Source organism: Telmatherina bonti (genome assembly GCF_933228915.1).
Source record: "Telmatherina bonti genome assembly, chromosome: 22".
Taxonomy (NCBI): Eukaryota; Metazoa; Chordata; class Actinopteri; order Atheriniformes; family Telmatherinidae; genus Telmatherina; species Telmatherina bonti.
In genome coordinates this window covers 18,899,316-18,921,811 of record NC_136631.1, presented here as the reverse complement: position 1 = coordinate 18,921,811, position 22,496 = coordinate 18,899,316, and the positions used below count along the sequence as shown (strand labels likewise).

The following is a 22,496-nucleotide window of genomic DNA, read 5'->3' as shown; positions in this document are numbered from 1 at the left end:
TAATAAACTGACATGCTCAGTTTATTTATCTATCTATCTATATCCATCTATCTATCTATCTATCTATCTATCTATCTATCTATCTATCCGTCTATCCATCTATCTATCTACTCAACTACCCACTAATTCATTCAGTTTGCAGTTTGGAAAGTATTTTTTCTCATTTATTACTGGGACTGAATGTATTTTACTAGTTCAGCCCCCCACTCTGATATCTTAAGGCAAAGTCGTAATTCTATCTTAAAGTTTTATTTCCTTATTTGAGAAGAAAGCAGAAAGACCAATGAACTGTGCCTGAAAGTCTTTAACATTGTCACCTCGGATCACGATAATTACTGAAAAAAAACTTAATCTTGTTTTGTTCTCTTGTCTCTAACATTTAAAAAAAAATCTTTTTTGTGTCTAGGGACAAAAGAAGAAGCAAAAACAAAGTTAATTAAGCTAAGTAGTGGATATATGCAGTTATTATGTGTATATAAAAGATTTAAGTAAGTATTTACAGAGAGCAAACCCCTAGTGCTATCTTGTCAAGTACTATTCACTTTTAGGCAATGTAAATCTTCCATGATCAGCTAGTCTGGAAAAAACGTGTTGGTTTAAATATTACGGTGAAATACTTGCAATTCATAATCTTTAAAGAAATCTTTATTGCTTTCACATTGGTGAAAGGTTTTTAGTTCAATATCAATTTAAAAAACGTCTATCTTTGGTTTCAACTTGCAGTCTGTTAATCAACTTAGGGCAACCAAGTTTCCATATAAATACATATAGAGGTATACTACATACACTATTCACAAAAAGTTAGGGATATTCAGCTTTTGGGTGAAATTTCACAACAAGCCTAAATGCATTGAAACCTGTACAGGTGAACTTAATGTGATCTTCTCTAAGCTTTTAAATGCACATGTCCAACTGTTAAATGTTTCAATAAATTTTGCACAAGTTGCTGTTCTCTAACAAGGAGCTTAACGGCAAAAGTCACGGCAGGTGTGTGATCCTTGAATTGACCAATAAATGTCCTGGTTCAATTAGAGCTGGTGTTTAAACAGTTGTCCTCATCATGCTGTTCACATTTTGACATCATGAGATCAAGACGACACCTAACAATGGAACAACAGTCCCTTGCCATTGCGATGCTTCAAACAGGACGTTCTCAGACAGAAGTGGCCACTGAGCTTGGAGTGTCACAGAGTGTCATCAGCAGGTTGCAACAGAGATATGGAGAGACTGGAAGAGTCACAGAAAGGCCTAGAAGTGGACGTCCTTTGGCCACATCCCGTGCTGATGACCGCTACATTGTGAACACTGCCCTGAGAAACCGGATGATGAATGCCACTCAACTCCAGGCACGTTTAAGAGAGGTGAGAGGCACCCAAGTGTCACGTCAGACCATTCGAAACCGTTTACATCAGCGTGGTCTGCGTGCTAGACGACCTGCACGGGTACCTGACCACACCACCAGGCACAGGCATCATCGTCTTGCATGGGCCAGGGAGCATTTACGCTGGACGAGGAACCAGTGGGCCTCAGTGCTGTTCTCTGATGAAAGTCGATTCACACTGAGCAGAAATGATGGCCGGCAATGATGTTGGAGACGTCAGAGAGAGCGCTATGCATCAGCCACTGTTGTCACCAGGCGAGCTTTTGGTGGTGGCGGTGTTACAGTGTGGGCAGGGGTGTCCACTTGGTACAGAACTGCCCTACACTTTGTGAATGGTACAGTGACAAGCCCATACTACCTGAATAACATCATTAATCCAGTGATTGTGCCCCTACATGAACAGTACAGGCCTAATTTCATCTTCATGGAAGACAATGCTCCTGCTCATCGAGGCCGCATCATCAGGGAACGGCTGTTGGAGACTGGTGTACCTCAAATGGAATGGCCTGCACTCTCTCCAGACCTGAATCCCATTGAAAACCTGTGGGATCAGCTGAGCCGTCGTGTAGAGGCTCGAAACCCTGCACCCCAGAACCTCAATGACCTGAGGGCTGCCCTTCAAGAAGAGTGGGATGCCATGCCGCAGCAGGCAATAAGTTGCCTTGTGAACAGCATGAGACGTCGTTGTCAAGCTGTAATTGATGCTCAAGGGCACATGACGACATATTGAGACGTTCAAATTTTTTCTTGTGGTGTAACTACCATTGTTGTTACCTTTTGTGTTGAATGAATTTTTTGAGATGAGGAAATCAGTAGTGCATCCTTCTATTTAAATGTCTTACTTTTATGATATTATATCACTGTAGCATGAACATATTGCATTTTCCATAAATTTCACCTGAAAGCCAAATATCCCTAACTTTTTGTGAGTAGTGTATATGGTTACAAGGCTAATTTGTACTCAGCTGGCACATTTTTACACTGTGAAACATTTCTTAAAAATTTGCCAAAACATGCAAAGTTTGGGCACCCAGTGGTAAACTTTAAAACATTTCCTGACCATTAATAGTTGACTGAGTAAAACTTAATCTCATTTATTTATTCATTATATCCCTTACATCCTGCGATGGACTGGCGAGCTGTCCAGGTTGTACCCTGCCTTTCGCCCAAAGACTGCTGGGATTGGCACCATTTTCCCCACGACCCTTAATCGGACTAAGGATAATGAATGAATATCCTTTACAATTATAAAATCAGAAAAAAGGTTGATGTAAATGTCTTGACAAATTCAAATCATGAATAACAGTGTTAGTTGTAAAAGTGATTTCGTTTGGGGTGATTTCTCCCATTCGTCAATCAAAAGCATTTTAGTTCTGTTAGATCATAGTCTCATTTTGCTTTCAGTTATTTTGAGGTCTATCTTAAATTTTTTAAATAATGTTAAGATTGGGAAACCGAGGACCATGGCTAAATATGGACTCAGGAGGATCCTTGTCCTGTTGTAGAGGTCATCCATTTTTGTGTTTTTCTCAAGAAATTCTAATTTATTTCAATTTATTGTTTACTCTATTAACAAATTATTTCCCACTCACTGTGAAATATATTCCTTCCATTATAATTTTGCTGCTTTCATCCAAGACAAACTCAGCATAATGCAGCACAAATGTTCCACTTGACTTATTTGATCCACATGGCTGTGCTAAATTTATTTGAAGGTCCTCTGTAGCTCAACACCTTGATTTTAAATTTCCAATTATCCTTCAAGCATTTCTTATTGCCCAAATTCTAGTTTGGCTTTTCCAGTTCCTGTCAACTACTGTTTGCAAAAATGTATACAGAAATAGAGATTTTTCCCTCAGTACACATCAGTCATCTTTAATTTATTCTAGTTTTCTGAAAACGAAGTAGCAGCTCTGAGAGGCTGATGGTTTACAGATTGGTTTGTCATCTCAGATCTAAAAGCGTTTGAAGTTTCTAACTGGTTTCTTTCTTTTTCACTGTGAAATGGAGTAAAACAAAAGATAAAACTCTAAACTTGATCATAATATTTAGCATCTTTAACTTTATTATTTATAGATCAGTTCATCTTCTATTCACCGAGCAGAGTAACAGAAAACTTGACAACTCCATAAACATCTTCATGCTAGAGTAGCTGGAAAAAGCAGCATATGCAGATCATGCAGTAAAAGACAGACTGACATTGTAAAGATGGGAGACTGATTGCCCCATACCTGCAGATGTTTTAATGATGTAGCTACATACTGAAGTGCAATTCAAGACTGTGACGTACTTTTTAAATGTGTTCAAAAGTGGAAATTCTGGTAAAAAAGTCTATTTTTGAGTTAATTTAATATGAGATTTAAAGCAAAATCTCAGTACATATTCTATGGTGACCAGCCAACTTTAATGTCGACATTACTAATCTCTTTACAACGCTGTGTCCCCAGAAGACGACCCTCTCCGTATATAATAACGTCGAAATTCCCTCCCATCCTCACTGCTCTCAGACCAATGCACAATGAGAGCTGGGAAGAAGCGAGCATCCCTATAAGTTGGTGGACTGTCACTGAGTGCCAGCTGGCTGGAGTCAGAGCGGCAGCACGGCTCATCGGTGCAGCAGGGGTCCGACAGGTTGCTGCTGCGGCTCCTCCACGGAGCAACGGTGCGATGGGACCCGTAGATTCGGCAGAGAGAGAACCGGGACGTGTCCAAAGAGAGGTGCGAGTGGAGCAGTGCTCTGCGGCAGGAGAAGATGGAGGAGCAGCTGGAGCTGGCGATGGTTCTCCTACGGCCTGCTGCAGCAGCTCGTCTGTTCAGCTCACTGCACTGCTCGCAGTCATCCTGGCTCTGAAGTGCTCCGTAGCTCTGAGCAGTCTGGCTACTGCTGTCCAGCAGAAAGCATGTGGAGGATGAAGCATTGTGCGATGAGTTAGAGTTTCCTGTGTTCATGTTTATTAGCATGGCCTCCGAATAGCTGGGAATTAACTGGCGGTTGCAGCGTATATGCCACTCCATGTCAGTGCTGTCCAGTGTATCTACTCTTGGAATAACACAAGCAGTGTTATTCCCCACAGGTCTGTTTTCATCTAGAGGAGATGGACTACTGTGGATGTACTCGAATCCGAACAGTTTTTCAATTCTGTAATGCACATAAGCAGTACGGTATTCAGTGAGGACTCTCAGAGGCCACGACAGCATAAGCAGAGCTGCCAGCCAAAAGGCAATCTGGGAAGTGTACCAAGGCATCCTGTCAGGGTCAACGCAGGCTATCAGGTTTTCTCTGAAGTCCACATTCTTCAGCTGCATCCCTTCACGAGCTTCCATGTAATCATCCAAACCTTCTATTTCAGAGAAGAACCTGGCTCTCTGGTTGAGGTAATCATTTTCAGGGCCTGCCTCTGTAAAACTGAAACACTTAGTAAAGTGTAGGCGAGTGGCAGGGTGTCCCTCCAAGCCTCTGAGGTCACGTGATACATCTTTCATCCCACAGTGGCTATAATCGAACTCACCTTCTGCCACGTGGGTGTTGACTCGCTCGTGATAAACTTGAGTGGTGGTGTAGGCGTCCCCGTTCCGGTATCGAGTCACTTGTCGTGTGCGTCGAACAAAATGATAACTGATGGCCTTCCACCATATGCTGGGTTGGGCCTGTTGCATCCGCAGCACTCGCTCATATACGCTGTCTACATCTGCTTTGGACTGCAGCTCACTCCTAGCTCTGCAGTGCCAGCACTCCACCATGTATAACACATAGAGCATAAGGAGGAAGGCCAGAGGAATGTAGATGTAGCCATCAGAGCAGGGGCTGTCATGGTAGATCATAGAGTGCCCTCCAACACCTATCCCAGGAGGATTGCCTCGCAGGGATGAGGTGAAGGAAGCTGAGAATGATGAGGTGAGGGCAGAATTAAAGTTGATCTTGGTGACTCGAGTCAGCTGACACCAGGCCACCACACCCAGGCAGCAGTACATGAGCAGAGACAGTAGCAAACAGCGCCAATGAGACTCCCAGCAGACACAGTCGCTCAGGGACTGCTTGACTGGATGCTGCTGCAGAGAGAAACAAAGACAAGAGTAATGAGAAAAAAGCACTTAAAGCAATGAACTCCTAGAAGGTGCTTGTGAGCCCAAGATATGCAGCAGAAATGCAAATGGATTTAACAAAATGATAAATTGCAGAGCTTTTCCACAACTAAGCACAAAGTAAATCACTACAGAAAGCTCAGTGGAGGTCATTTCAACCATGTGGGAATGTGGGAGACCTATGAGGGTTTGCATTAAAGAAGCAGATAAATAAATATTACAGAGGTGTTTTCACACATCTAATATATATACAATGAGTAACAAAAACTGAGTGAGTTAATGCTGCATGACGTAGATGACTGCATGGTATGCAAAGTGATTCTGGTTAAAGCCTCCTTTATAGAGAATAGACGATTTCTGAAGGAGATCAAGTTGAGAATGACTCATTTCATTCATAATTTCAGCAAGATTATGTTTTTCCATTCATCTTTTTAAATTCCAAGGAAAAGAAAAAGAAAAGGTTGGTGTGTGGGAGGGGGATAGTGAATAAAGCCACTTTTGGCAAGTGTTACAGCTTATTAACACATTTTCTGCCTTACCGGTAAAAGACTGTTTCTGTTCTTATTCAATGGATTTTAATAATCTTCGCACAGAGTATCTAGTTGGGTCAGATACTTAGTTTGCTTTACATGCACTGCTTTTTGTCTATGACGTTTGCTTTTACGTCTAAACACTCCTTTTGAGACACATTGTCTTGTACTTTTAGTTGTATTCTGTCTTACGTTGAGCTCAAAAATAAAATAAGTGACGATGAAAGTGATGCGAATTTCGAACAATGTTGACGACCATGAAAACCTCAGCAAGGCAGCATCCTTTGATGAGAAATGTGTTTAGGATTGTTATACTGTTCAGGAAGATAGTGGTGTTTCCTTCCAGAGCAGCACTGGCCTCTAAGTGAATCTGTGCTCCTCATTAGTTAAACGTTTTGCTGCAACACAGCCTGGAAACTGGTGGTAACAAATAATACGAGATGTGCTCTTTTCACTTTTTCCTACCACATGTACATTTGCTGCTCCTGCAACAAAGTTCTGTTGTGACACAATCCAAAATTTATCAGGCATGATTAGTTCATTTACTTATCAGACCAGGACTGGCAGCAGCAACAGAGCTAAGCAGCAGCAGAGCTTGGTTCCACTCAGAGCCACAAAGCCCAACCACCAAGCCCAAGAGATACCAGCAGTTACGAGGCTGGTAGCTACCAGGTCCAAGATCCACCAGCAGCCACCAGGCCCTGGATCAGCAGCCTAGCTACTTTGTACGGGCTATGCACAACAAGAAGCAGCAGCCTTACTTACAGCCTCACAGTCCGATCATCAGGACTAGAAGACATCTGCAGTCACCAGGCCTAGGACACCAGGTCTAGGAGCAGCAACCAAGCTACTAGGTCCAGTCCAGGTAACACCAGCAGCAGTTCCAGCCCAGTCAACACTCTGAGCCTGGGCCCAGTGATAGACTGGAACTAAACATGAATATGAACAAGTCTTTTTGGAGCAGGTCAGTGATCCAACATCCTGAGCAGAAGGAAATGTTCACAGCCCTGTTGCTGCCCAGCAACAAGACCATTTTACATGTTTTGTTGTTAAAATGATCCTGGACTCAACTAGCTTCAGATTGAACTGGATTAACAAGAGAAGAGCAGGAGATTAAAATTAGCCTTCAGTTCACCCAGAAAGAGGCAGACAACATTAAAAATCTAGCTTATCACAGCAAAGCAGCAGTCTTCTTGTATTCACAGATAAAACAGAGAACCTAGAAGAGCAATCAAGAAATAACAACTTGGCAGTAAACGGCATCACAGACACACCAGGAGAAACTTGGAAAGACTGAGGAGAAAGTTACAGAGCGACATTCTGGGGAACCAGCGATGGAAGAAGAACCCAGACCCATCTACAGTACTTCAGAAAGAAAAAAAACCTAAAAGGAACTAACATTTTAAAAAGTGATAACTTCACAGATTCAGTTTGGCAAACAAAAGGAAAGAACTTAAGCTGAAGTTACAAGCAGCACAAGAGAGAGGAGATGTGCATTCCCCTGGGTAAAATGGGAAATGACATCTTTGAAATTAGAAGATGGAGGGCATATTTTTTTTCACCAAAATCAGTTAAATCAATCAGCTTCATCTTATCAAATCTTGAGTTCTGCCCAGTCAGCTGGTCCAACGCCACAGGAGATCTGATTACTAAACTTCAAAGCATGCTAAATAGAGCAATAAGAAATGTATCCACCAAAACCCCTGCAAGTTCCACACAAACAACTAAACTATAGTTCAGAAAATTAGTTATAACACAAGACATGCTGTCAGCGGTTTTTTCTTTTGGCATTGTCAAAAATAAATACAATCGTTAAAAAACAAAACAAACAAAACAATAGAGTTATGTCGGCATACTCCATTAACATTCTGAGCAAAATATTGGCCTAAAAGAATTCAAATTGTTAGTAAAGAAACATCTCTTAAATTGATGTATAAAGTTGAATTATTATTATTAAATAAATAATAAAAATGGCATATAATAATATTTATTAAAACTGGTACCTGGTTAAAGTAATAACTATACATTGGATTTGTTTATGCTATTTTATAGAATGTATGAAGGTGCCTTGTTTTGAATTACAGTTAAGTTAATGGGATGATTTTTTTTATTTTGTTGTTATTTATTTATTTATTCATTTACTTATTTATTTATCACTTTCTCTCTTTTTGTTTTTCATTTATGCTGTAATGTTCAATATTTTCTGTGACATACCCCAAGAATAGCTACAATTCTGCTGTAGCAAATGGGGATTCAAATAGAGCAATAAATCTGCATTTTTAGATTAAACAATTGACAGAAGAGACATTTTCTCCTGGTATGTGATGAAGGTCATGTTCAGGGTGGTGTTGCTGAACAACAGAACATTTCACCACGATGCAGGAGTGGGAAATCCTCCTTAGGATCTTTTACAGTGAAACACAGATGAAAAACTGCCTTTCATTTTTTCAAATGACTTTTTATAACAAATTTGATTACCACCAAGAAAAACAGCAATAATTAATACCAGAATTTAATCAGTTTTTTTTAATGTATTTATATTTTCAACAAAAAATAGTGTGTGTAAAGTTTTAAATTACCTCTTAAGTATGTCTATTTAAAATGGTAAAAACTGACAAAAAAAATAACCCATCTTTTGATAAATACTGTAAAAACATATTGCTTTCATTTAATTATAAAACTCTACCTTAACTTTGTCCAGCTGCACAACAAAGCAGCACATTTTGATGCTGTTATACTTTGCTGCTAATGTGTCTGTCCCTCTACTCATGTACTGAATGCTGCTTCCATTATAGCTTCAACACTAAAGCAACTCTGCTTTATCTGCTGAGCACTGAGTAGTTAGCTCAGAAACACAAAGTGCTCACACTGGCATTACTGTTCAGCAGTCAGGAGGACCCATTCAGCAAAGGCATTGACTCCAGGCGATTTAATCAGTAACAGTAAAGGAAGGTGGAGCCTTATAATACACGTAGAGAATCAATTCCAGACTGCAACATTTATTGTAACTAATTTAGAACCATTTCTCCAGATGATTCTTCAAGATTTCTGCATTGTACTGACTAAAATTTTTATCTGGCTCTTGTAGTGACATCCCTCCACATAACATCCCGTGTTGTTGACTACCACGGGTGTGTTATGAAGTGAGAGGATTTATGCTGACAACCAGCCATCCATTACTGCACTCACACAGCGTCGGCGATGTCACACACTGCCGCTTCCACCTCAGTCATTTATGAAGAAAAAAGAGATGCAACTCATGTGTGCCAGAAAGGATGAACTTGCTGTAACTTTGAATTGAACTTTGAGAATGTCAAATCAGGAATTCATAATATGTGCATCCTGATTCACAAGATTAAGTTTTATGGAGCTAAATTTAATTTGTTAGCTGAATATAAATAAATTATAACATGTTAAAAAAAAAGTCTCAGGTTTGTAGAATTTGCATGGACCTGGTCATCCTTAACTTATGAGAACTTATATGATCCCTCCAAGGGTGGCTGCAAATAAAGACAATCACAGTGTTTAGAGACTGTAAAGGCCAATAACATGATGCAAAAAATGCAGTCCTATGCAGGCAACTCGAGTTGATCAACACTGAATTGTGGTATTTGAAGGTATAACAATGAGCTTGATGCAATTTCTCTTTTAAAGAATATCTACACACCATATCCTTTTAGAAAACTGACAACTGCCATTTCAGTAAGCTGGGATGTTTGACTGCAGGTAAAAGCAGATGTGGTCTTTCCAGTGCGCCAATAGCACAAAAACAATCTAAATACTGACTTCAATACTGAGTTTAATAAAAGACAAATGACGTGTGGAACAGAAAAATTATTCTGGTCGCCTCATCACGTTTCTTTATTTAAATAAGAAAGAAAAGGAAAAACTCAATATCTGTCATTTCTACACTTACTTCCTCCGGTACATCACACTCAGCAGGTAAGGCTTCCTCGTGCTCCTCTTCCTCTGCATCATTGGGACCACTGGCCGCCGTGTCCGCTGCAGAGTCCTGATCGGAGGAGAGCATTCTGCACTTTTCGCATGTCAGAAGGGAATTAGTGCCTCACGCATCTTTATTCGCTGGCTTTGCTGCAGATATCCCTCCGTTTGCTGCCCCTTTTTCAACCCCCCTCAGCCCCACAGAGTCTGGGCGGGAGCCAGCAGGCTGCTGCTGATGCTGCTGCTGTGCGGAGCGGGAGTCCCGCGGTGTACCCGGCTGACCGGGCGTAGGGGGGCGGGGTTCAGGGAGTTCACCGCAGCAGAGACAGCAGAGGTTCACCATGATGATGAGGCTTGTTTTCAGAGACCAGAGGTCAGCAGTAAAACTAACTACTGAAAGCAAGCATCATATTTGAAAGTCTGCAACCAAGCTGAGTTACTATAGGAGCTAGTAGGAAACATGCACGCCACAAAAATGAGCTACTTCCGGTTTTTCTGCATTTCATAATAAAAGCTGGTATTGTTATATATTTGAATAAAAAACATATTTTTGGCTTTTCTTCGTCATTAAATGGACACAATTTCCTCTTCATACGGCTAAAGCTATCATTTTTCGTCACTCAAGAGCTTAAAAAACCTAAATACAATGTTTTAAAGTTTTATTGTACCCTAAAAGCGATACAAATGTATTTGACAAGAACAAAACACCATCCATTTATTAGTGATAATAATACTGCTACTACTTCTACTATTACTACTACTAATAGTATTGATGATGGTGATAATAATAATAAAAAATAATAATATTATCATAATCATTATTATTATTATTATTATTGTTATAAACTGTCTGTAGTCTAAACCTCATTACTGTGTTAGTGCACGATTTAACTATTTAAAATATCATTTAGACCCCTTCCCCGCCCCCCAAACTGAAAAGCAAAAACTTAAATAATAAATAGTAAAAAGAAAATTTAAAAAATGAGAATAAAAAAGAAAGAAGATAAATCAATGTTGATTTTTTTTTAAGAAACATCTTTCATACTTTTCCATCCGCTGGGGGGCGCTGTAGCTTCTTCAGGATTACGGAAGCCGGCTTGTCGCTGGAAACATGGCGGAGGTCAGTAAGTGTGCTGGAAAGGGAGCACACGACATTGTGCTCAAAATTTATAGGCGCTACCTCCTGGAGAGCCAGAACAAGAATAAGAAAAGGCTAGTACGCGTTTCCTCTCCATCGGCTTCGTTTCTGTTCGATGATATTCAATATTACGAGCTGAATGCAGCAGACAAAGTGGATGTCGGAGGCTCCCAGGACAGTTACACAAGGGTAAAACAAGCCGGTTTATCTAAAGAAAGTGTTGCTGATAACTACTACAATCGTGACCTTGACAAACATGTGTTTTCAAAGAAAATCCCGATGAAACTTAATGAGAAGAACCTTCTTCGTTACCAAAACTATGCTTTGTTTTGGAGAACTTTCTTTTGCTCTCTCCGTCTACAGCAGAGCTGCTTTAGTCGGCATTTAAGACATGGTAACTTCATTTTTGTCAGGGAATACAATGACAACGGGACCAGATCCGAGCCTCTTTACAAAACCAAAACAGGCTATTATGAGATCCTGGAGGTGTCGTCTGCCGCAACCCAAGCCCAGATAAAGACCGCATACTACAAGCAGTCCTTCATTTACCACCCTGACAGAAACGCCAGTAGCGACGAGGCCACCCAGCGCTTCTCGGAGATCAGCGAGGCCTACATGGTGCTGGGAAACAAGGGACTCCGGAAGAAATACGACCGGGGACTCTTAAGTTTGTCAGACCTCACCGCCACAGTCAGGCCCTCCAAGGACACAACCGGGAGCTCAGCGAAGCAGCAGGCCACCGGAAGACGGTCTGTAGTGGGCTCAGAAAGCCGAGAAGGCATCTTTGATTTTGACAAGTTCTTCAAGTCTCACTATAACGAGCAGCTGCAGAGACAGAGAAACATTAAAGTCCGAAAAGAGGAAATGCTGAAGAGGCAACAGGAGGCTGCAGAAGACATGAAACTGGACAAGATGTTGGAGTTTGGAGTAGTGCTGATGCTGGCACTTGCTGTGGGAATATTACTAACCATAAAGTAATAAAGGTTATGTGCATTTTAAAAAGGTTACTTGGCAAAGTAATTGACAATCAAATGGCTTGTTCTGGGATAAACCATTATCAAGTGAGGATTTGATGCACTTTTTATTTTCTTTTTCTCTGACATTGAATATATATTTGGCTGTGGGACTTTTTGGGCAGGCATACAACCACATGTTTCATGCAACTTTGATCACACTTCGATTATCTTTTGACAAACTAAGGTTATAGGTGTATTCTTTTCTTGGTTTAGCTTTCATTTTTCATTTAGTCTCAGTCATTTAGTTTGCTACTTATGACTTTCCATTGTGCCAACAATTTCTCAGCACGTGTTAACTATATGCTGACTGAGTAAGCTTCAGTGGTTGATTTGCAACCATTCAATATTTCATTTAAACTCCTTTTGGCTTTCATAAAGTCATATGCTCTTTCAGACCTTATTTTCAATGGCATAGTAAATTTGATTTGGGTTAAATTAAATGGTTTGCTATTTATTAAATATGCATTCTGTAAAAGTAAAAGATGTTTTAAAGCTAATAAAACAGGACATTGCAATGTTTTTAAGGTTTTGGTCAGATGGTCATTGGAAAGAATGTGCCTTTCATTATGTTTATTTTATTTGTCTGTGTTATATTGTTCAGGCATTATAATAAAACATATTTACTGCATGTTTGGCCACTTTGAATGTGTGCACCGATGCTCTTTTTTCATGGAAAATAGTGAAAAGTGGCAATATTCAGTATTCGAGCAGACTAGCAGGATTTTTGTAATTAAAGAAGCATCAGTTACAGTATAAATGGTACTTTAGTGACTAAAACTACCAAGGGTTTTCATATCCCTCATCTCCATGTCCCGAGAGAAGTTAGTTTCCCTGCACTACTGGAGAAACATTGTCTGAAATGCAAGTTGAGCCATTGTCATAACATCACTAACTGAGGCCTTTTGGAAAAGGAAAAAAAAAAAAAAAAAACTTTTTAAACTTTAAAAGTTAAACAGTTAAAACATTTGGTGAAATAAATAATTAGAAAAAACTTCCACATTGCTTTAGTTTTAGTTTGTGATGTGAAATGTCAGGTTAGATTTGAGTAAGTATTTGGTAAAAATGCAGAAAGCAGTTCATGCAGCTTTAAGTTCTTCTGCAGACTGTTAACGTATGAGGAGACCCTGTTGGCATCAGGACACATATTTTATCTCTAAATAATCCCTTTGTGAGTTTTAGTCATACTTCTATTAGAATGTAGAGGTTGTGATTTAATTTGATTCAGCATTACAAGCGATGGCCTTGTGAAATTGAAAACTTCATTGACTTAAACATGGCACAACTCGGTAGTGATGACCAGCTGAAACTTGGAAGCATTAGTTTCCCAGCTTTGAATGATCAGTAAACCTGCTAATTTTAAGAGCTTTGATATTTAAGAATTTGTGCAATATATGGTTCATTGTGCACTAATGGTAAATTGAAAAAGAAATCATTTAATGTCATTCAGCAGAACATTTAAAGTACCTGAAATCTGTTTTTATGTTTGCTACATTGCCTTTTTCTTTGTTCATAACTAAAAAGTCTAATAAATCTTGTTGGTCAACATAAATCCAGAATAAAACTAAATTTATTTTTGCACTTTGCTCCATGTCTTCCATCTTAATGCTGTACCACCAAAAACAACCCACAACATTTATTTTCATAGGATGTCTTATGTAAACCAAAGAAATTCTTGAAATGTTGTGCAGCTTCTTGTGATCGTATCTGAGTGTGTTGCATCATTTACTTCACTTTTTATTTGCACCCATTTCTGTAAACTGTTAAATGTGCATTGTGGCTTATGAATTAATCATTTGCTAAATAAAATTTAAAAAAAGAAAGATGCAGATAAATGACGGAAGCCTATTTCTGAAAAAACAAAATCATATAAAAAAAATAAGAAAACATTTACAAGGACTTGTGCCTGATCATGTAATCATGTTTTAACAGTTGTGACATTTTGTGAGCTCCTCAGAAAAATCAGCGTCTGACCACATGTAGCAATTATATTTTCAAGAAACATTTGACTGAGGAAAAAGTAAAAGACAATGAAAAAAAACTATAATAAAATTTTAGCAGCTTTTCTGTCTGCAACTCCTAATAATGTCCATATCCACTTAAAAATGTTGTGAAGGAAACATATACACACAGTTTTCAGATTGGATCTTAAGACAGGCTGCACCTAAGACTAAGCTACTTGTGTACAAGGCACTGACTGACTCTGGGCTAAAACATGTATCTGAACTGCTGATGTAATATGAGCCACTCAGACCTCTTAAGATCATCTGGGTCTAGTTTGCTTTCCATCCTAAGAGTTTAAATCAAACCAAGAGAATCTGCATTCAGCCTTTATGATCTCAATCTGGAATAAACTACAACAAAAAAAACTAAGTCTTTTTCAAATCTTAGTTTATCTAAATCATATCTTATAACTTAATTTTCATTTTTAATTTTCAAATTTTTGATCAACATTTCATCATCTATTTCCCAGCAAGGAGACTTTTAGTTTTCCACGAAAGTTGAAGCTAATGTGGGAGTGCATTTTGGTGAAGAATAAGTCTTTGTCTCATCAAGCTGCATGTAAACTTCTTTCAGCGGTGAAATATGGTGAAACTGATCTAACAGATTAGTCGACAAAGTGAAACGTGATTTAGAAGTTGTCTTTTGAAGAAGATTAAACATACATTAAAAACATACATTTAGTGCATCAGAAATTCACAGTTCACATCACAGTTAAAAGTTAACACAAGTGCATCAAATCAGTGCATATATGTCGCCAACTCTGGTCAGACAAAACCTACAATGAGTCTACACACCGATACATTTAGCTTATACACTGGACCAAAGCGTTTGCATCACAAACTAAACAAAATCTATTAAACTCTCCGGTTAGCTTATTTTCCCCAGCTGTAGTTATTATAGTTTCCGAGCAATCTAAGAGAGATATTTTTCTGCACTGAATACTTTGTGAAATTAGAGAAATGTCAAGTTTTCTTTTTAGTGTGCGAGTTTGGTTGGAGACAAGTCTGAACATGTCAAATGATCGGGTTTAGGGCATCATAGAGTCGCTGCACCGCCAGTTCCACCATCTCTCTCAGGGAGTCATCCTCTGTGTTCTCATCCTCACAGCACACCGACTGGAGAAGGAAAAAAAAAGAAACAGTAACAACATCAAGTACTCAAAATACTGCAATTGGCCTTCTTTTGACTTGTTGAGAGCTTCTTACCCGCGTTTCCAAGCATATATAAACTGGTTTCCCATCTACTGTCACACAGATGTTTTTACCGTCGCTGAAGTCTACGCACTCCACTCCAAACATGTCCCTGAGAAAACAGAGGAGACAAAAATATTATTTAGATTCCATAAAGCTAATGTTTAAAGCATTTAAAGCTACTTATGTAAATATTTTTTTAAAATCAAACTTGTTTATGTTTACAAAGTTATGCTGTCGACTTATTGTAGCACTCACTGCAGCATGACTTCTAACCGGGTCTGGTAGACGTCCATGTCCATACTGGCACTTTGGGTCTCCATGACTGTTAATGGAGCAGGTAATGGTCACTAATATTATGGCATTAGTCTGCCACACAAGCACATTGTTGTTTGTTAAGTACAGATTTAAATAAAATGCAAAGGTGGTTGAGTTGATCTCACCTTTTTGAGCTTTTGGGTTTGACTGGATTTCCAGTACCACCGTGGTGACAGCATCAGCATACATGTCATTGAGCGGGTTGGCTACCCACTGAAACATAAAAAAATAAAGATAAAAAGTAGCAAACTGAACTGCAGCCATTAATAAACCAAAAAGTCACAAACTATCTCTGAGTACCCTAATATAAAAGTCTGTAACATGACAGTCAGTTATTTGATTCAGACTGTAAAGCTTGTGTCAAGACCCCACAAAAAGCTGATGCAGCTTCTCACCTCCAGCAGCACCACGCCGGCCTCGTGGATCAGAGTAATGTTTTTAAAAACCTTCAAAGTGCTCTTCTCAGTTCCTTCCAGCTCTTCAACATCCCCTGTATTTATAGATGGTAAACTTAAAGAAAGAAGAAACACCTGAAAGAATTAATTAGAAGTTGGACATGGAAGAGTTACCAGAAAGGTTCCTCAGATGGCAGACTAGCAGTGAGTATGGCCCAGTGAAGGGGATTGCCTGGGTTTGTTTCACTGTGCTCATGGCCAGCTCTGTGTATGCTGCAAGCAGAAGAGTCATATCAGGTCATTACAACTCTGAGTGGTATGGTCGAACAATGAAGCAGCCCATTTAATAGACACATTTTAAGTCACAAATTAGGTTAGTTTTTCTCTGAACATAAAGGACAACTGAAACTGAGTATCCGCAACACTAAAGAAACTAAAACAGATAGAAACCAAACAAAAACTTAATTGAAATAAAATGTACTCACTTGATAAATCAGATGGATTTAGGATGTGGTAGTTGAAGTTCTTCTTTACAAGTATCCCCGACACCCTCTGGCCCTGAACACACTTCTTATCAGCCAAGGAGCCCATCACCTGAGAGGAGAAGAAATGCTGAATAACTAGATTACAGTTTTACTATTCTAAGCTAAACATATGTACAATGTGCATATGCACAAACCCGTTTTAAAAAGGGTTAAATATTTTCTAAAATGCAGAAAGTGCAAAAGCTACAGTCAGTGTTCAAATGAAATGAAATTAAATAGAATGAAATCAAAATAAATGATACATAATTAAATTATATAGAATTAAATTAAATTAAAGTTTGTTAATAAAGCACTATTCCCATAATAAAACATAACACAAAGTACTGTACACATTATAAAAGCACAAAAAAGAAAAATCTATCAGCACCACCCTTCCCACACAGTTAAATGTACACACACATACACATTGACACCCACACACGCACACACACACACACACACACTGAACACCCAATTCCAACACTCGTCTTTATCATCACACATACGCCTAGTTATATGTTGCTGAGCACAGAGGAGCCCAGTAGGGAAACACTATTACAGGAGCTGTCTGCACCAGTAGTGGACCAGACCACAGCAGCAAAGGCACCAAAGTGGGCACTGGTCAAAAGACCAATGACGTGAAAGGCGCCCTCGCTGCCATGGCCAACATGACACCCACCACAGACAACTCCCTCTGAGGAACACTGTAAAACATGCTAAAGTGATAAATACATATAAATGATGAAACAGTAAATACTTTAAAAAATATTAATTCTAAAATTCAATTCATAAAGCTCATATTAAAACCATCAAATGCCCCTAAAATGAATTGGGTTTAAATGAATAAACAAAATATACACACAAAGAAAATAAACACCAAGTAAAAGCCAAATTAAACATATGTGGGGGTAACAGTGAAGACAGTGCTTTGGAGAAGCATTTGCTGCAATCAAGGTGATGTTTTTTCAGAAGGTCTGTGGTTATTTCTGCAGGACAATACCAGCATGGGCTGCACAGTGGCATAGTGGTTAGCACTGTGGCCCCACAACAAGAAGGTCGCTGGTTTGATCCTCAGCTGGAGCGTGGCTTGAACAGTGGCCTTTCTGTATGGAGTTTGCATGTTCTCCCTGTGTATGTGTGGGTTCTCTGTGGGTATTCCGTCTTCCCCCACCATCCAAAGACATGCATGTTAGGTTAACTGGATACTGTAAATTGCCCCTAGGAGTGTGTGAGTGGTTGTTTGTCTCTGTGATAGCCCTGTGATGGACTGGTGACCTGTCCAGGGTGTACCCTGCCTCTCCCCCAAAGGCTGCTGGGATAGGCTCTAGGTCCCCCTGTGACCCTTTAAGATTAAGCGATTTCAGAAAATGAATGAATAGCACAGTTATCATGTTGTGCACAACAGTGTGTGCATAAATGGATGTCCTGCAGTCCATTTAAGTCTCCTAGTGATGATGTTGATGATGATGAGCATCATACAGAGGAAAACCTCAATATGATGACCACAGAAAGTTGACGTCTGAAATCAGCAAAAGTGAAAACAGATTCCTCTTGCAAAACTGTAATTAATTTCCTTATATCCCAAACCATGAGAAATGTAACTGAAAGAAAGGGTGGTGTATGTGCATGTTGGTGGCATTTAATTGTAATAAACTGTGTCTATTATACAGTATAAATGTTCAAATGAGTTAATAAATACCACAAGGTATGATGTGTTAAAGAGTGTGCAGCTTTTGTTGCAATTTAGATCAGTTTCAAACTTTTCTGCTACTGGGGCTTGTTGGGAAAAGTGATCAAAATATCATAAATCTGAAGAGTTCAAACACAAATAAAGAAATAAATTAATTAATAAAGTATTTTTCATTTTTTCATTTAATTTCACAAAGAGCTTGTGACAAAAATGGCAATGTGTGAACCTTGGCCAGCTTCTCTCCTCTGAAGTTCAGTGTGACCGCTTCTGTGTTGCGGGGGTTATGGACTTCAATGTGAACCTGGTCATTATCCTCATACTCCCTGATCAGTGCAGCCTTCAGGCGCGCCATCTCGTTCTGTTCCCCATGAACCAGTATCTGAGAGCAAACATGTACATTTCCATTAACACAACTGAGAAGAAATATGATTAACAGAGGCTTTAATACAAAGTGGCTTCCTACCACATGTGGTGGTTTGAGAGCCCGAATGAACTCGCTGGTCTGCTGGTAGTCAGTGTGGGCAGAGAAGGAGATGTAGTCCACCGACATCTTCAGCTGCAGCTTCTGTCCAGACATGGTGGTGATCTCTTCTGGCTCAGACATAATGTGCTGCAAAGTGCACACAATTATCACAGTCAGAGCTGCAACGAACAAATATTATTAATTAAACAACAAAAATGGACACTGGCAATCATTTAGATGATAATTTTTTTTTTTTTTTAAATACAATAGATTTATCTCTTTATTTAAAATGAGCTTTCTTGAGGAACTGCTACACATGTTCCTGCTATCTTCTGACCTTGGCTAGCGTTCCCTCCACACAGTATCCAGCTATGATAACTCCGTTCCTCTTATCAGTGCACCAGCTCTCGAAAAGCTCTCTAGAAAGACCACTCTGCATCATTCCTGGAGATGCCATCACCACACTGGGCCCAATATCATCAAAATGATCCATGCTCTGGCAAAACACAGTAGAGCACAGTTATTGCTTTGCAGATATTAGATGAGCACTACTTAACTTTTTAGGATACAATGTGGGTGCCTGAAGCACACTTCACTTTTAAATTGCTGATATGCTTGAAGACAAAAGGGTTATTTATGTTGATAGCTTTGCGGATCTTGTCGTTCATTGCATTGACGTAAGTCTGGTACACAGCCATACACTTCTTGGCCAGGGATGAAGCATAATAGATAGGGATGTCATGGAGCTCTGGATGGTTCTGCCAGTACTCATCTACAACAAAATGTGAAACAGTCTCCTTTAGCAGATACATCATGGAGTAAAGATGGAAAGACAACTAATCAATATTTAAACATAACTATTACAATACAAAATTAGGCACATATCTGGCAAAAATAAATGCATTAACAACAGCAATGTAGTAGGATTTTGATGAAATAATTCTTTAACAGGTTTTGTCAAATGAGGAGGTCACAGGTAATTTCTAACCCAAGATGAGCAGCAGTTCCTGGGCCCGTCCCAATGCAAACACCGGGATTAAACAGCGACCCTCTCTGTTAACAATGTCGTGAACTGTGTTACAGAATCGAGCTTCACGCTCCTCCCTCTTTTCATGGATATGAGTGCCGTAGGTTGACTCCTGCAGAAAGAGAACTCACAATGTATACCAGGTAATCCTCTGAAGACACTTTAAAAGGGTGTTATGAGTGAATTATTATATGTCAATAGATATTTTCACTTTTTTCATACTATGATTAAGATGTCAGGTTTGACACTTGGGATCTCAGCTGCCATTAGATGTCTGTCTTCCTGTCTGGAAAAGTCTCCTGTATAGAGCAGCTTTGGGGGTTAAAGAAGCGACAGAACATGTAAGTGAGCTTTGTTTCCAGAAGACAGTGTTGCTCTTCGTAGTAAAAAGTAATTACAATGTTAAAAGACATTTACTTTGACTCCAGCTATCTCAATCATAAACATGGCTGCTCCCAGCACATGACCAGCATGGTAGCACCAAAACTTGATTCCAGCCACCTCCTTGACCTCATGGAAGTTAATGGTTTCAATCTTGTCCATGCTCTCCTCTAAGTCAGTCTCAGTGTAAAGCATGTCATCTGCAGAGATGTTACTGCAATCAAAGAGAAAAATGTGTTGAATATTTAAATGCATTTTAAAAGAAGGAGATGTTTGTTTTTGTCAGTAACCACCTCTGCTCCTACCTGACTTTGACGTAATCTGATAGTAGCCATCGGTAGATGGCCTTACTGGCGTGGGTCATGAAGGTCCTCCCTTTGAAGCTTGTCTTTTGGAGAAACCATGGCAGAGCTCCACAGTGATCCAAGTGGAAGCTAATGACACGGGATGTGTGTCAACAAATAATAGATGTCAAATCATAATGATCTAGAACATATTTTAATCTATAGTAACACTGGTGCATGAGAATCTTGTTAATCTCCTAATTTAAAATAATTCTACAAATTGAAGCAGTGGGTGAGAACTCACTGGCTGATGAGCAGTAGGTCTATTTCAGCTGGGTCGATTAAGTCAATATAGGGGAGCGCATCCATTCCCTCCAAACCAGGATGAATCCCACAGTCCAGCTGTCAAATTCAAGTAATATGTTACTTGTTTCACACATTGCAATCAAAACAGAAAATGATATAAAATCCATTTTCTTGGCAATCGTGTCTTCCAAGGAAACACTTCAGCCTGTGGCAGCAAGCAGAGTGTGGGGAGACAAAGTACTAACTTGCATTTGAGTGTTTCGGCTGATTCGGCTGACATACAAGCTATAAATATAACTTTATAGAACTTTGTCAATCTCCAGATAAATGGTTGTCCAACCTACACAGAAAAGGCAAAGAGGAAAGTGAGGCATGATTTTGTAAATGGATAATATCCACAATTCAGAAGTTTGAATATTTGAACTACAGGAGGTGCTACAGAGTCCTTCTGGAAACCAAACAAAATGTCACTTGTTCATTCTTCCATGTACCAACATTATTTCATAGAGGCTGATGAACCAACTCATGATGGCCTTTTTGAAATGCAGATTTATTACCTCTGCCAAAGACGTTATGTTTTTTTTTTTTACCAGCATTTATTATGTTTGTTTGTCTGTTTTTGTTCAAGATAACTCAAAAACTCAAAAAGTTGGCAGATTTTCATGAAATTTTCAGGAGTTGTTGAAAACGTGAAAAGGAAGAACTGATTTAAATTAGGTGGTTACACACATCACTGTTTGGATCCAGGAATTCTTTAAAGGATTATTTAACATTGTGAGACAGGGCCAATTTCAACATTTGTGCACGTACCTCCAACAAAAATGGTCAGAACACTTAGGAAAAAAATTCAGGACAAGCTTCCGAAAGGTTGGAAAATATATCGAAGACTGATCCAGGTAAAGGAGTCATTCTGGATACTATGATCTGGAATATAATAGGGGGCCTTTGGAATTGTCATCAAAGGAAGAGAACAAATTATTACAATATGGGGAAAACTGTGGCCCTTGGCGGAAGTTTGCGCTCTTTGAGTGCTTTTCTAGTTTTTATTTTGTGAAAGCTTTGAGATTTATTCATCCATCCATACATACATCTATTTGGAAATTTAAGCTCAGGAATAAATTACAGCTCATACTTACCATTATTTTCCTTCCTTTGAACTCCAGGATAATACATGACCTCCCAACCTCCTGTCCAGCACCACTATAGCATGGAGTAAATGGCAAATAAGCAGGTGTTGTATTTGCTATGGTGATATGAAGAAACAAATATGTGTGCTATAAAGCATTTAAACATTCAGACTTTCACGAAGAAAAAAAATTGCGTGTACGTTTAATTATAAGGGCAGGCACCTGCTGTAAACAAAAGTCAGATAGATAGATAGATAGATAGATAGATAGATAGATAGATAGATAGATAGATAGATAGATAGATAGATAGATAGATATTAGCGCGGTTTCTTCCACAACACCAGACAACATATAAAAAAATATATAGCCCGACATATTTTAATAATAAATAAATAATATAAACTCACAGTGGACGAATTAGAAGCTGGTCGCTCTCCTCTGCTGGGACCATCATTTCTACTTTGCGCTTTGTAGCCATATCTTCCCAATTTTACAGATTAATTATTTGAAAATAGAAAATAACCATGATCATATTAAACTGGACATAATATTTTGTGAATGAAGGAGAGGGGCGGTTCTTTGGAATCAAAAAACTTCCGGCAGCACTTGAAAAATACGTCGGCTAGAATCAGAAGTGTCGGAGAAAGGTTCCGCAATAAACATGCCACGGTAATCATTAATATATTAACGTCATCTCAAA

The 22,496-nt window shown here is 39.1% G+C and overlaps 3 protein-coding genes across 3 annotated transcripts; 1 reads left to right on the top strand and 2 right to left on the bottom strand.

Moving 5' to 3' along the window:
• Nucleotides 1–3,808: 3,808 nt before the first annotated feature.
• LOC306772814 (transmembrane protein 151B) lies at nt 3,809–10,024 on the bottom strand (the record flags this gene model as incomplete). Its single annotated transcript, XM_079262445.1, has 2 exons — nt 3,809–5,431; nt 9,911–10,024. The coding sequence occupies 2 exons, from the start codon at nt 10,022–10,024 to the stop codon at nt 3,809–3,811; spliced, it is 1,737 nt and encodes a 578-aa protein (XP_079118571.1).
• A 1,023-nt stretch (nt 10,025–11,047) lies between these two features.
• LOC306772539 (uncharacterized protein) lies at nt 11,048–13,845 on the top strand (the record flags this gene model as incomplete). The annotated part of the gene is made up of 1 exon (XM_079262054.1): nt 11,048–13,845. The coding sequence occupies one exon, from the start codon at nt 11,048–11,050 to the stop codon at nt 12,050–12,052; it is 1,005 nt and encodes a 334-aa protein (XP_079118180.1). The 3' UTR covers nt 12,053–13,845.
• A 1,116-nt stretch (nt 13,846–14,961) lies between these two features.
• On the bottom strand, nt 14,962–22,274 carry LOC306772332 (cleavage and polyadenylation specificity factor subunit 3; the record flags this gene model as incomplete). Its single annotated transcript, XM_079261765.1, has 18 exons — nt 14,962–15,206; nt 15,297–15,393; nt 15,540–15,606; nt 15,725–15,812; nt 15,995–16,089; nt 16,169–16,267; nt 16,480–16,588; nt 18,435–18,587; nt 18,672–18,818; nt 19,009–19,167; nt 19,268–19,443; nt 19,660–19,810; nt 19,921–20,010; nt 20,116–20,293; nt 20,385–20,513; nt 20,668–20,765; nt 21,806–21,869; nt 22,204–22,274. The coding sequence occupies 18 exons, from the start codon at nt 22,272–22,274 to the stop codon at nt 15,105–15,107; spliced, it is 2,073 nt and encodes a 690-aa protein (XP_079117891.1). The 3' UTR covers nt 14,962–15,104.
• Between the last annotated feature and the right edge of the window lie 222 nt (nt 22,275–22,496).